Raw genomic sequence first — 15,754 nt, 5'->3', positions numbered from 1 at the left:
GGAACGCTAATTTCTCTAGTTGTTAAAGGTACATTGTGTGTATTTCAGAGAGATTTTTATTTCAGAACAAACTATGTTATCTATCTATCTATGTATCTATCTATGTATCTATGTATCTATCTATGTATCTATCTATGTATCTATCTATGTATCTATGTATGTATGTATGTATGTATGTATGTATCTATCTATCTATCTATGTATGTATCTATCTATCTATCTATCTATCTATCTATCTATCTATCTATGTATCTCACCACCATCATCACCATCTATCTCTGTATGTGAAGGGCATGGTGAGTAAAGGAGCCTTCCAATTTTACGATTTTAATTTTATCTGTTAAATATACTTATTAACATGCACATATATATGTATGGATAGAGAGAGACAGAGACTGAGAAAGACAGAAAGAGTTTTCTATTTGTGAAAAATTATTTTTGTTTGTGGTAGTAGGAGTGTGTGTGTGTGTGTGTGTGTATGTGTGTGTGTGTTGAAAGGGAGTCTTGATTCCCAACTACCCAATTATAAGTACAGCTCACACTACAACTTATTAGCAAAAGGGGATTTGGAGATCACCTTTTTTAATGAGATTTCAATGTTAAAAAAAAGAAGGCAAAAGAAAAGCAAAGAAACACATCTGAAGGGCATAGTGGGTAAAAGTAGCCCTCCAGTTTTGTGATGTTTATCTGTTAATCTAAAACACTTTGTAACTTTATGCTTGATGTTTACTCTTCATTAAATCTTTTCCCGGGAAAGTTTTTCCTGGTAAAACTTTATGCTTAAGATACACCGTTAAGAGAGACTACACTGTGCAAATAAAGACTGGGTTTAGAGGTAGGAAGTATCATGGGGTTTCTTTGTTTATCTCTTTTTCTAAACTGAATTTTGAGCATGTGAGTCATATGTAAAAGCCTCGATTCTGATTTAAAAGAGAAAACCAGCACCCTGGTCTAACTGCTGGAGTGCTTGCATCACTTGATTTCAGTTAGGAGTTATTTCCCCAGCTTTTTTCTATAAAGCTAGACACATGCTGAGAATGAAAAGCATAGTTTAGTGTCCTTTAATCCATGGTGGCATAGTGGCCGCCGTCTGCTGTTTCTAGTATTCATTCATTCATTCATTCATTCATTCATTCATTCATTGTTAGACAGTGTGTGCTAAGAACTTGATGTTACTTTCTTACATGCTACCACATAGTATTATTCCTAGCCATTTCCCCACTGTGTTTTTGTCAACATAACATACCCAGGACAATGGATTTGAGGAAACCACCAACAATACAAAAACACAGCGAGTCCTGAGCACTGCCTGGTGAGGGCCTCATGCCCTGCGCACCTGCTTACAGCAGTACTGCCCTCCCACTTTCCATTTCCATTTGAGAAGCTTTCCTCATTTTTTACCTGAATATCTGAGCTTGCCGGTTAAACGTTTTTCCCAGATTGCAAATGATTTGACCCGAAGACAGTCCTTCTCTCAAAACTCTCTAGAAATAAGATAACGATGTAGTAACAAAGTGTCACATAACTGAGAAGTAGGAGATGAAGTTAGATCCTGTGTTCAAGTCCTCACTAGAGCCTTCTCGTTCAAGGTTTTCAGTAAATCGCAGATGGGGTCAGTAAGAAGATGGGCAACTGTAAAAGCAGTCTTCTTGTCTAACTCCTGGGGGTTAACACTCGGGATCCTGTTGGCCTTGACTTGGGCCTCCCTTTCTAGGAGTTAGCTTATGAAAATACTTGCTGAAATGTACCAATGAATGCATTAATGTATTCGGTTGTTCTTTTAGCTGTTACAAGTTATTGAGTTCCAGTTTGATAGAAGGAACTTCTCTATAGGAGTGAATTGGACAAACGGTTTTCTACCAGTAGCTACATTCAAGTAAGATGTCAGGTGCCATATACTAATTACTGAGAGGGACAGGGAGGATAAAATGGATACCACATCCCATTAGGAAAGGAAACACACTGGAGGGATGCATTTATTTGGACTTGTGGGTACACGGCTAATAGCTAGAAACTGGCATGTCTGAGATAGTTTCCCCAGGTGTGCAGATGCTGGCTAGCATTAAGAGTTCCTTTGACATGGTATATACTCACTTGTATCTGGACACTAGCCCAAGGAGCATGTCCCATGAAAATCTTCACTTACCAGGAAAGTGGGACAGAGGGGAGGACACCCTATTGGGACTCTAGGTGAGAGAAGCATGGGAGAATAGGGAGATAGAGGGATCCAGAAGGTCCTAGAAACCTACAAGAAGAACATTATGATGGGCAGATCTGGGCCCAGGGGTCCTGCTCACTGGTGTATGTGTGTGTGTGTGTGTGTGTGTGTATGTGTGTGTGTGTAATAATATAAATGTATATGTAAAAAGAATTTTTTTAAGGAAAAAAAAGAGAGAGAGATGGTGTTCCATTGCAGGAAACAGCAGAGATCACTAGGGGGCAGAGTCAGGAAATATTGTAATGGCAGAACATATGAGATGGTGGATGCTGAAGATGGCTGGAAGAATAGAGTAGAACTGATGTTCAGGGTTCTGGCCTAAACATCTGGAAAGGCATTGTGAGAGACTTTATTACTAGTGAGGCACGTCATCATTTAACCTCAGGTAGGGTGAAGCTGAGCTGAAAAGGGTGGAATCTGAGTCTAAAAATCCCTGTGAATCAACACCATTTACTGTTATTTAGTTATTCTGTTTCTGTTTCCTGTATTTTTAGAACCCTAATAATAGTAGTTAGCATTATATGTAGATACATATGTAAGTGCATCTTTAATCACTAGAATAATTACTCAGCTAGGACAAACTGTTCTTTATATTGGGAAAATCATGAGTAACATCCAGTTAGCTACACATGCAGAATACTAGGGGGCCAAATATAAATAAAATATTAGGACATTTGAAGTACACCCATTTTGTTAGACCTTAACTTATTTGGGATTTATTTGCTAGATTAGATAAATTGAAAACACTTCCAATCTTTACTAGGTCATGGTCCTCTGAGGATGTTAGTCAGGGTGGATATAGACTACAAGATGAGGATGCTTGCTGGCCTCATGGTATGCTCAGATGTTGTGTGTGATCCAGTGTGGCCGGGGAGCTAGGCTGGTAAAACACTTGCCTAGCATGTGCAAAGCCCTGGAACTGATCCTCGACATCACACAAAAAAAATATGCTGAAGTGTAAAACATTTTGATTTTGAAAGCATAGTGTGTAGAAAAGAATGTGCACCTTCTAATTTATTGTTTTATATTCATTACCTATTAAAATTATAATGGCTTAGAGGGATTTAATGTCTTACCTTTTACTAGTTTAGCATGGCTACTAAGTAATCTAAAATTATATACGTGACTTAAATATTTATTATTGTCAGTCCTAGGCTAGAGGAGGGTTTTTTGTTTCTTGTTTTGTTTTGTTTTGTTTTGTTTTGTTTAGATCTTATGAGCAAAAACAAATATTTTACTATTTTAAGTGGTAAAAGGAAATGAAAACAAGAGTGATATCTTGTGAGCAGAGAAAGTACATGAAATTCGAATTTCAACATCAAAGGGTAATTCTGTTGCTGTGCATGGGCAGGTATGTGCTGCCCAACTTATGCTAAATTGCGGTTGCTATATTTTTAATTGCGTCATTATAGATCTGTGCACATTTTGACAGTACAAGTTTATTTTCTCTTTAGTTAAACAGGTACAGTGCAGTTGTATCCAATTTTGATGTGGAGCTGAGGACCCAGCCCAGATTCCAGGGTTGTCACAGAATTAAGTGGCAAAGTGCATATCTAAGAGCATTGTAAGTGAGAACACTCCGAAGGCAGCTCGCTTCTTCTTAAAGTTCATTACCCTCCAGTACCCAAAAGTAAGATAAGCAAGGCAGGAAGTAGGCTCACGTTGTCCTGGCTGGTGGAGTCAGTGTGCACATGCCTTTAATAAGATGTGCTGATCGCTTGTGTGCCTCTGTTACTAACGGCCTTTTCCCATGCTCTTCTCTTGAAGTTGAACGAAGAAGAAGATTTAACATAAATGACCGCATTAAAGAACTAGGTACTTTGATTCCCAAGTCAAATGATCCGTGAGTACAATTGCATGTTAATCTGCATCATATATTTTCACACCTTTCCGTTTTCTCATATGTTGCAAAATACGCTCTTGGAGAAATTAAAAAGCTCTCTCCTGACCCTTGGCTTCCTTTTCTAAGTATCTCCTTTGGTTAATTTCACCAAACTAAAATTTTACAGAAATGTCCTGAATTGTACAAGGATTGTTGGAACTGAGATAGTTAGCTTTGAGTGTGAGGAGCGAGGCTTATGGGAATCTGAGAACTGGAAACTGGAAATGTCAAGTTCAATGACAGTGGAAAGACAAAAGGTCAACTGTTTTTATGAAAACTTGCATATTCTTTGTGTGTTTTACCAATCTAAGGGGGAAAAGAGCAATGGTTAATCCTGTCGTGAACTACAAGTTAGCTCATCTGTGTTTCAGCCTTTGGTCTTCCCCCACATCCTTTCTCAGAGATAACAGCTAACAGATCATTTTCAAGTCTTTCCTACCTCATTATCTGCCACGTCAGCAAACTGGTCAACAAATATACAATTTTTATCCATTAGAAATTGGCCCATTTGAAGTAAAGGGCTAGGGAATGTATATATTTTAATGGCCCCCACAGGCATTCTGTGAAATTAGCCTTTGAATATGACCTTTTAGCTATCTAATAAAAAGTAAAGATGCAATCAAGCATTATTCATGCAAGGCTTATTAAATTCACGAGTCACATTATTGTCGGGGAATTTGTAGCAAAATAAAATAAAACCATTACCTATTGTGAGGTGGTTTTGATGAATGTGCAGCAGTTTCCGTCTTCTAACACTTTGCTTTCCCAGGCTTCAAGGAGAGGCATTTTTAAACTGGAAACGCCCAGAAGTCCCAGTTGTGCTGAGCAAATCTACCCTCCTAAAGGCGGTGACCTTCATTTCCTATAGTCAGTCTTGCATGGTAGCTGAAATTGAATTCCGATTTCCTGCTCTTTATCAGCTTTCCCCCTTTTTTAGCATATTCTTTTAAAATTGTAGTGTGCAAATCTCGTTAGTAACAGATTATGAAGTTACAGGGCCCCACTGTAAGCCTGGATTTGTGTGTCTCTTCCATTGTAGTAGAATGCTTACGTGTTTACAGTCTGAGACATTAGGGAGGATGTATGGTAGACATTGTCTTAAGAAAACAGCCTCCCCTCCCCCCCAAACCAGGTATCTAGAGTGTGCCTTTGAACTGAGATAAACACACTTTACCTGATTCCTGTCCCAGCACATGCCCATTCCTTTCCCAAAATGAATGTACTTTGGTTGATTTTATATATTTAGGGAACATATATACTTGTGCAAGATAAAAGATTCCTCTAAATTACCCAACTTGTGCAAGAAAAAAGATTCCTCTAAATTACCCAACTTGTGCAAGAAAAAAGATTGCTCTAAATTACCCAACTTGTGCAAGAAAATTATCTAAATTACTATATTAGCCAAGAAACATAATTGAGTCTTAGAAGATGGCACCACTCCCCCCCCCCCCCAATAACTGAGAGAAATACTTCTTGAGAACCAAGTGGCCATCAGCTTGACTTGAAAAGCCCAGCTCTGGCTACTTATTGGTGGCGTGCCTGAGGCATCGTCCATTACAGTTGTGTTTCTGGCTGGCTGCTACGGCTTTTGTTACTTTGATTTTTAGCCTTGAGAACTGGTCCCTGTACTCTCAGTAGCTGTTGGTGATGAAGTTGATAGTTCTGTTTACATCAGATAAATTTTGACTTTATCATCATCGTTGTTATCACAGTGTTGAAGATGGTCTAAAACATGGGTTGGGATGATTACCTCCATAAAAGCAGTTCATTCTTCATTGCTTGTTCTGTGGTGCTCTAAGATTGTTTAGTGTAGCCTTGTCCTGGTTTGCTTGCCATTGCTGTGATAAAACACTGACCTAAAGCATCATGGGAAAGAAGGGTTATGTTCGGCTTTTGTCTTCCAATCATACTCCATCATTGAAAGAACTCAGGGCAGGACCTGCAGCAGAAGCATACAGACATGCTGCGTACTGGCTTGCTCTGTGTAGCTTGCTCAGCCTGCTTTCTTATATTTCCCAGGATCATCTTTCCAGTGGTGTCATAGCCCATATAGTCTGGGCCCTTCCACATCCATCATTTATCAAGAAAATGTCCCCATAGACTTGTCCATAGGCCAATCTGAAGGAGGAATTTTCTCAACTGATACTTCCTCTTCTCCGATGACTCTAGCTTATGTTGAGCTGACAAAAAATAAAATAAAATAAAATAAAATAAAATAAATAAATAAATAAATAAATAAATAAATAAATCAATCTAACCAGCATAACTTTTGTCCACATTTAGTACATTGGAGCCCCAGTAGTGAAAATGAAAGCCATGTTGTTGGCACCTATTGAGATTGGGGATCAAGGGCCAGTATCTCACTAGGTTTCTGACCGTGGCAGTTGTGTTAGTCGAGCTGAACTTTTAACACAGCACTTGTTTCAGCACTGCATAGCATTCTCAAGTTCATACAAAGGGTCGCCCTTGACTTAATCACACACTTACAAGGTACTTCACACACATGTTAGTGTCATCATTTTGCAGGTGAGAAAGTGGGTACAGATAGAGGTCAGATGACACCCTATAAGAGTTCATGACAGAAATGCCAGACTGGTGTTTTCACACCACGGACCCGTCTCACAGTGTTCTCCTTATCCTGTCCCAGAGAGTAAGCCTTTATAGTCCCAGATATATACAACTGTTTAAGACAGTTTGCAAATATGTTTGGTAATCCGTACGCATAAATTAAATAATTGATTTCACCTAGCAAGAGGTCTACGATCTAGACAGAATTATACTTTACTGGTCTCAACATCTGCACAATGTCTCCACCATATAAAAGGTGTTCATTTGGAGAAAGTAAGATGGTATATACCAAATGAGTGACCAGTGGCCAGTGTGGGGTGAAGACTTAATGAGTTCTAACCATTACTTCAGGGTAATTGCTAGACATCTAATACTGAATTTTCTTTGAACTCCAGTTCCTAAAAGCATCTGTTGTCTTCCGTGTCATCACAGGGACATGAGGTGGAACAAGGGAACCATTCTAAAGGCCTCTGTGGACTACATCCGGAAGTTGCAACGGGAGCAGCAACGCGCTAAGGACCTTGAAAACCGGCAGAAGAAGCTGGAACATGCGAACCGGCACCTACTGCTCAGAGTACAGGTACCTGCCATGCGCCACGTCAAGTGACTTCAGGACAAGAGGAGGGACAATGTAGTGAGCCCCGAGGGAGCTGGGGACACAGTTTTACTAAAGTTGGTCTTTCTTGATTGTAGGTCCCATATTTGTGAGTTTGCTTCCTGTTCAAACATTACTGGTAGCTCCAAATTAGTACCAATGGCACTTTCACAGTCACTCTTGGACATATGCAGAGTGGCAAATGCCAGTTGTCTGCAGACTCTTTCCAGGAGGCTGAGTCCCAGGTCATGGGCTTTTTGTAGCAGCCTTGTGAATTACAGCCTGTTAAGTGTCTCATCTTCCACCGTGTGTCAGTTTTGTTGGGGAGTTTTCATCTTACCGTGGCCCCCAGCATCACAGGAAGCACGTAAATGCTACCCTAAGGCTAAGAAGGTTGTGATGTGTTGTCTGGGTAGCAGGCAGAAGTTAGTACTCCAGGCTGGATGTCCAGTGTGAATGAATCTACATTGCGTTCTGCGTGAGGGTGTACCTCATGATCATTGGACACTCATCTTCCTGGTGCTCCTCAACACTTCACATCGCCCCCAAGGTAACAACACATTGGCTGTGGCTGCCGTGATCCTCAGTCAAAGGGCGAGGAGGCAAAAGATGGCCTTCCTCTAGGACTGAGCTTTAGAATCCAGGAGGTTAAACAGAGACTAGATGTAATTTGAGCATCTTTCTTTCACCTCCCCTCTCCTTCTTTCTCCTTTAATTTATTATTTGTCTCATATGTTACATCTCATCTATAAAATGGCCTTAGATATTTAATACCTGGTACTTAGTGTGTCTGTTTATAAGGTAGCTTACTTTACTCCCTTGTTAAATTATTAAAATATAGTACGTTTTTCCAAAGAGAAGCTGAGTTTTGTTTGGTGCTGAGGTTCCAAACTCACATTTTCTTTTTAAGGATGAATGTTATGAAATACGAGCCTTGGCAATTCCGTGGCAGTGGCTCCTTGGCTTCCTCCTGTTGACTCTGAGGCTGGCTCCACCACTTTTTCATGTCATAGGAAAAATCATTAATTAGGCAAGCTCTCCAGTGCCACAAAGCCTCGGAGCTCTGCATGAGATTTAACAGCTCATTTAGAAACTGAAGTAACTGTTTTAATCTGTTGATAAACACTTCTAATTAAACAACAAAGGAGTACAGTAAGATCCATGCATCTCCTTGAGTTAATTTATTTGCTTGTTTTTCTGAGAAGACAGCCTGCACTGCTGTTCTTCGTGTTGGTATGGAGAGCCTGTGTTTTCAGCCACGGCCTGGGGCCTCCCCTTCATTTTCAGCCTAAGCGATGCATACAGCAACCTTCATGGGAGAAAGAGCAGGAAGCCTTATGATCAGGGGAATTGTTGTTTTACTAAATAGCCCAGGGCTTCAGCATGCTGCCTGGAGAGCTGGTCTGAAGGAGCAGGCAGACACTCGTGTGGCATCACATGCTTCTGCGTCTCTCACTCATATAGCTCCCACAGTAGGAGTTCACAGATCCAGCAGTTTCCACACAGACCAACCGTGGCTTTCCCCACACTTGTGGGGCAGGTTGAGAGGCCATGCCACATGTCAAGTGCCTTTCCTCTCTGACGTATCCAAAGGAACACATTTCCCATCTGGATTTTATTTTAATATGTCATTTTATTACAACATAGGAGAGCACTGACATGTGGAAGGAGAATTAGGTACCCATAGGGATCCCTGTTGCTCATTTTAGGGGCATGGAGCACTGATCAAAAGCTAAGAGGGGAAAACACGGTTCCGAGGCATCTTGAAATGAAGTCTGAGAAGTCACGGCATTGAAAAGTGTGTCAGTCAGCTGGTGTCGCTGTGACAAAAGGCCACTGAGCAGCAGAGGTTAAATAGCAGGAATTGGCTTTCTCGCTGGTTTGGAGGCCGTCAGTCTCAGGCCTGTGAGTGGGCGTGGCTTCCTTACCTTCATAGCCTCGCCAACCGTCCTTTATGCCGGTCTACTCACGCTTTAAGGTACTGGAGCTGGGACTTCAATGTATGGATTTAGGAGGCCACCTCAGCCGGTAATAGGAAAGCACGCATGCTAAGAAAGTATTCATGAGCACTTGGCACGTTAAAAAAAATAGAAGAAGAAGAAAGACCTTACTTTGTCAGGGAGAAGTGATTAGATTTCTCGAAGCTCTGCTTGCTTGGTGGAACCTGGAGAACGTTTCCTTTCACGCCCTAAACTTTACTTCATGGTGCCATTGGTGTCTTAGTAACTTCTTCATTTCATTCAGAACCCAGAAGAAATACCTACGTTTTGGTCACACTGAAACAAGGTATTGAGTATTTATGTCTTAACAGCTTTCTGAGGGTTTGAAGGAAATACATATAACTGAAAAACAAGCATTTTGGTTGATTGTTTAGGATTCCCAACCGTTACTAAGGTAGTGACTAATGTACAGTGCTCCTGGACACTGTACAATTAATGGAAAGCTTCAGGTTAGATTAGGTAAACCACTCTTGCCTCTTATTCCATGTCAGTGCTCATAAGGTCCTTGTCACGACAGCCTCTCCAGAAACCCATTATGCAATGCTATGAGGGGACAACAACAAAAAAAGTGTATGTACAAAGTCACCCTGAAAGTGGGGACAGAAAACTGTGTAGCACATTCATGTGGAAACCGGGGACTGAAATGTGTGTAGCACACTTGCCCTGAAACTGGGGTCTGAAAACTATGTAGCACAGTCTCTCTGAAAATGGGGATGAAAATGTGTGTAGCTCACTTATGCTGAAGCTGGACAATAAAAGTGTGTAGCACACTTCTCATGCTGAATCAGGGGACTCTGGGATTTGATAGTTGTTAAGAGAGCATCATCATTTCCCTTAAAATCTTAATTATCTCCTAAGCAGTTTATTTTTGTGTGTGTGTGTATGTATATATGTACATGTATATATGTATATATATATAGTTACTCAGTATTATATTTCTCAGTATTAGTTTTCATTTTATATTTTTATTAGCATACATACCTTGTACAAAAGATGGGTTTCCTTTTGGCATTTCCATACATATGTACCATAGACTTTGCTCACATATCTACTGTCTCCCATTACCTTCTCTTGCCCCACCCAGTTTCCTTCTACAGGCCCTCTTTAGCCTTTGCTGTAATGCCCCTTCTGTTTTCATGGCTTACACGTACATATAAACTTTTAAAAATCTAAATTCCACATATGAGAGAAAACACAGTGCTTGCCAGCGTTCAGCTTCTTTTATACACTCGGTGATCTTCAGTTGCGTTCAGTTTCCTGCAAATGATTTCAGTGTTTCTTCTGAGCTGAATAAAGCTCTCCCGTGTATCACATTTTTCTCTATCAGCCCATCTGTTAATGAACACCTAGGTTGGCTGCATCTTGGCCGTTGTGAATAGGCAAGGATGTGTGAGCATCTCTGTGTTGTGCTGACTTACAGTCCTTCTGGAAAGTACCCAAGTGTATAATGGGAGAGCCATGGGGTAGTTCTGTCTTTAGTTCTTTGAAGAACTACCACGTTGACTGCTATAGTAGCTACGTCAGCTCACATCGGTGTGTAAGGATTTCTGTCTCCCCACACCTTTGCCAGCATTTGCTCTAGGCAGTTTTTGTCTTGGTTTTGTTTTTTGTTTGTTTGTTTTGTTTTGTTTTGATGATAGACAGTCTGACTTGGGTACTTATCCTTGTCTTAATCATTAATATCTGTAAGAGAGTATTTTCATTTGTAATTCATAATAACATATATACCACCTAAAATGTATTTCCTATACTACTAATGCCACCTGTCTCATACTTTGGGAAATGTAGAATTTATTTTTTAAATTTACTTTGACAATTTATAGGTGTCTCTCGGCCTGTTAAAAACAGAGACTAGACTTCAATTATTAAGCAATCTCTGGTTCACATTACGGTAGAATGCAAGACCTATACAGCGCCACATGTCACCCGACCATGTAGTACGTAGTTCCTCTAATCATCACTACAGTGACCCACTTGTTAGAATCAGCTTCTCCTTAGCCTCCAAAGCCTGAGGTAGAGAGCCTCACGGTGACATACATCCTGTGGGTCTGGGTTGCTGCGCCTAACACTCGCCTGCATAGTTCTCCGCGGTGAAAGGCAGCTAGCTGTGCGCACACACGGGCCTACTTAATTGTCTAACTTTGACTTTACCGTAGGAGCTCGAGATGCAGGCTAGAGCGCATGGACTTTCCCTTATCCCATCCACGGGTCTCTGCTCGCCTGATCTGGTGAATCGGATCATTAAGCAAGAACCAGTTCTTGAGAACTGCAGCCAGGAACTAGTGCAGCACCAGGCAGACCTGACGTGTACAACGACTCTGGATCTCACGGACGGTACCATCACCTTCACCAACAACCTTGGCACCATGCCAGAGAGCAACCCGGCCTACAGCATCCCTAGAAAGATGGGCTCCAACTTGGAAGACATCCTGATGGACGATGCCCTCTCACCTGTTGGCGTCACCGACCCGCTGCTATCGTCAGTGTCCCCAGGAGCTTCAAAGACAAGCAGCCGGAGGAGCAGTATGAGCGCAGAAGAAACAGAGCATGCGTGTTAGCGAGCCTGCCTCGCTTTGCCTCTGCCCGAACTGCTTTCTCTCTTCTTCAATAGACTCCGTAATTTCTCTGAAGAGGTTTTCTTGATAATTTTCCTTTAATATGAATTTTTCGTGCTTTATCAGTAGCCCAGGATATATTTTATTTTTAGAAATTTGTGAGCCAGACTTGTATATTCTATTTTACAACTACAAAGGCCTCCTAAGTATTGTACCATCAGCGTGCAGTATCTGTGAACTGATTTCTCGAAGCGTGAGTTTTCCGAGCAAGGGGATTTTTTTGCTTCAGAGAAGTGTCTGTCCATTTTCATTCAGGGGAAAACTTGGTGAGAGCTCTGTCTGTCTGTGACCTCCTTGGAAATTAACATGTAAAGTTTAGTTACATGAATGTAAAGCAACCAAAAGAAGAAAGCAAAGAAGATGATGAATAAGAAAAAAAGTGGAAAAGACACCCAAGGCCTTTTCCACTTGATAAATGTGTCCATTCCCTGGTACCGCCTTAAAGACACAGTGCCCTCCTCACGTCACTTAGTCTTTGTCCTGAAAACTACTTAAAAGAAGGTTATAGTACATAAAGACAAATATAATAGTCATTTTCATGAGGATTGTCTGGTTAGAAAATGTAACTTATGCTAACCCAAACTGAAGGAATTATTAGACCAACGAATGAAACATAGGGACTGACCTGCTGGCTTATATTGGGTGCAGTTACAGTTTTCCTCACAATAAGTGTAGTTCAATTTTTTTGTAAGATTTTTTTTTTTATGGAAATGAATGTCCTCTCTGAGTAAAGTATTGAGGAGCACCAGAAGTTTGTTTCACTTTTTTTTTTTTCTTTTTCATTTTTGCTTTTGATAAAGATAACCAAACTGGGCACATTTCTAATTGGATTTACTATTTTTATTTTTAAATTATGTTTAGCCATTTTGACTGTATATATTCTTTATTATCATCATTTTTTTCAATGTTTGTATTAATTTGTAAGAATATGCATCTTAAAATGGTGAGTAGCCGATATTTTTACAACTCACTGGTGGTTCTCCGCATTCTTTGTACACCCATGAAAGACTACTTTTATGCAAGGTCTTGTGTTCAAAGAGAGCTTTGCAAATATTTTGTATATTCCAGTATCACTTGAAACTGTTTTTCAACACATTTAAGGTATAGTATTAATAGGTTACAAACCAGGCTTTCTAGGAAAAAAAAACTTACATATGCATTTCTAGAGTATAAAAATAACTATATTCTTGAAGATTGATAACCATAGCATTTACGATACCCATGATGGTCATTTAAATTGGGATTTATTTCAACAAACTGGCTGGATTCTTTTTAAAGGGAGAAATATTGTATTGGCCAAATTACTTGATAACATTTTAACAAAGTGGCAACGTTGTAAAGTTAGTTTCTATGCATCACATACTTGCATAGCCCTACGCCATAGCTGTAGCATTACATGTATCAAGTCTAGCTGTTTTATACAGATGATATATAGTGTTACAAGCCAGGCTGTTGAATGGAACTTCTCAGCAGCAGCCTATGATTGAATAGTGAGTGGCATAAAGCATATCCTTTCAGAATGAAGTGCCTTAAAAAAAATCTCAGCAGTCTCTTTTTGGACCAGCACTGACTGAACTATAAAGTAAAAGAAAGTTTCAAGATGGTGTCTGGGGTGAAAGACGATGTAGCATGGTGCCTCTGTAGACATTCTAAGAGCTTCCAATTTCCCTTCAGATATTTTTAATATGAAATATATTTTACTGACAGTGCCAAATTCGTTCATCAGGAAACCTTTTTCAGGAGGTTTTGTTATTGTTGTTGTTGTTGTTGTTGTTTTTAAAAAGTGTTTAAACGTCGAATGTGAACTGGTGATGGGTGATGGAGAGACCCAAGAGGAGTGATTTTCAGATGTATGAGTGGATGGCCTTGGTGAGACTCGTCAAGTATGCAGTTTCCATGCATGTTGGGTAATGAAAATCCTTGGAAACACTGATGATGCTATCCAGTCTTGTAGCTTTATTACTTAAGGGGGTAGGGAAAATAAGTTCCCATTCTTTCAACTCCCTTAAGTGTGTGACTCTTTTCCTAGAATAGAAATGCAAATGTGCATGAACAGATAATCGTACCATAGTGTTCACCGATACAATCATAGCATTGTCTGTTTTTCTCTCCGTACTTATGTGGGGGGAGAGGGCTGGATGCCAAAGTTGAAGATCGCAATGCTATGATGCTAGTTTTTCTGAGCTGATTCTGACATTTTTCTTTTCTTTTTTAAGTAATGGATCAAGGTTTCACAAGGTTGACTAACCCATGGCTGAGTGACTATGGCCGAGGAGGAGCAACTTTCTAGAAAGCTTTGTTGAGAGAAAAGTATGGCATATTGCACCACTCCCCTGACTTGTAGCCCCTGGGCTTGCCATCACTGGCTTCCCCAGCGCCTTCCTCATAAGACACAGCTGCTGGGAGAGGCAGGCGAGCCATTCAGAAGTGGCAACATGGGGGTGGCTTTATTTATTTCTTTTGTGCCAGCCAGAATGGACTTTTTCAGAGACTGGTTAAGCCGAGAGACTGTTTTTGCTCACTGTTTTTAAGGAGAGACTGATCCAAGTCACTCTCTCACCCCTGGGAGCAGAATTGTGACTCAGGGCTGGACCTCCGTTTGGAGTGCTCAGAATACCAAAATTATCCACCTGCCTCTGGGTAAGGTAATGGAAATACCAAACCTTCTGACTTTGCCAAAAACTACACAACCAATCTGGTCATACCCAGAGCATGACACAGTCAGTCTGGTTGTTTGTAAACAGTAAAGCAATAAGAACAAACAAAATACATAGGACATTAAAAGGTATAAACAAAGCACAAAGGAATGCACTTATTAATACTTTTGAGAAATGCACTGGGGAGAAGTTGATGTTGATAATAGTATATAAAAAAAAAACCCGACTTCTTGACAAAGACAGCAAATGACTGTCTCTTGCGGACACTTGCTACTGTAATGTCAATAGCAGCCCCTGCTGTTGGGTGCAGCAATACTTCCTGTATGGTCCACAGCACTGTATATTATGATTGATATTAATGTATCCATTGAAATAATTGAACTGTTGTTCTTCATAGCCTCATTAAAGCATTTGGTTTTTCACATCATGTCGGCCAGTTGTGTCTGGTTAATGTCCATTTTCATGGTGTATACCTTCTCAAAGCAATGGCAGCACACATTTTCCTCCCATCTCATGAATAAGAAATTGCTAGAAAAGTGTAATTGCTAGCAGCACTTTGTTTAGTTTAAATGTCACTCTAAGATAGTACTTTTTTGGTTCGAAACATTTTTGATTACTTTATGACTTACTCTCAAATGAGCTGCAATTATGTGGCATTTCCCTCATTCTGAATTTGGGGAGACTTTGAACTCCCAGATGCCAGGAATCCACTTTAGATATAAGGGGTTTATGTAAAATATTTCAGTGAGAAGTGGCTTTATTAAAAAGGAGAGAAATTGTCAGAGAAACCTTTGCATATTTACTGAAAAGATCCTGGGTTTTTAAAATACAAATTTATAATAATGAATGCTTAATATACCCAGCCCACCAGCTCCTTTTTAAAAAATACAGTACTTATGAATCATTTGATAAATGTTAGATTTGAATTGGGAAGTGTCAGACAGAACAGGTCTTTATTCCCCAGCCAGACCTTAAACTTCTGCCCTTACCAAAAAAAAAAATAAAAAATCTTCTTAAACCTCTGTAGAACTAGAAAAGACACCAGAAACTTGCTGTAATGCTTATGATCTGACTGTCAGCTCTTTCTCAAGCTTAATTTTTTCAAATTGTAATATACAGTAATTGAGGCCTTTCTTTTTCAGAATTATTTGAATTATTTATATTTCCATAAAAATATGACTGTGTGATGTCTAGAAAATATATGTGCAAAAATAGGAAG

At 40.0% G+C, this 15,754-nt stretch overlaps 1 protein-coding gene across 21 annotated transcripts in view; it reads left to right on the top strand.

Annotated features, from left to right (window-relative positions):
* Nucleotides 1-14,961, top strand: part of MITF (melanocyte inducing transcription factor) — a 218,393-nt gene extending 203,432 nt beyond the window's left edge. For all 21 annotated transcript variants that reach the window (XM_084765739.1, XM_084765752.1, XM_084765748.1 and 18 more), the window contains 3 exons: nt 3,986-4,061; nt 7,101-7,248; nt 11,420-14,961. In XM_084765739.1, the coding sequence (XP_084621865.1) occupies nt 3,986-4,061; nt 7,101-7,248; nt 11,420-11,821 (626 nt within the window). In that variant the 3' untranslated portion in view covers nt 11,822-14,961. The remainder of the gene's footprint in view (nt 1-3,985; nt 4,062-7,100; nt 7,249-11,419) is intronic.
* The last annotated feature ends 793 nt before the right edge of the window (nt 14,962-15,754 follow it).

Source organism: Acomys minous (genome assembly GCF_964271855.1).
Source record: "Acomys minous genome assembly, chromosome: 17".
Classification (NCBI taxonomy): Eukaryota; Metazoa; Chordata; class Mammalia; order Rodentia; family Muridae; genus Acomys; species Acomys minous.
Note: the sequence above shows the minus strand (reverse complement) of the source record. Positions and strands in the feature narration are given on the sequence as shown.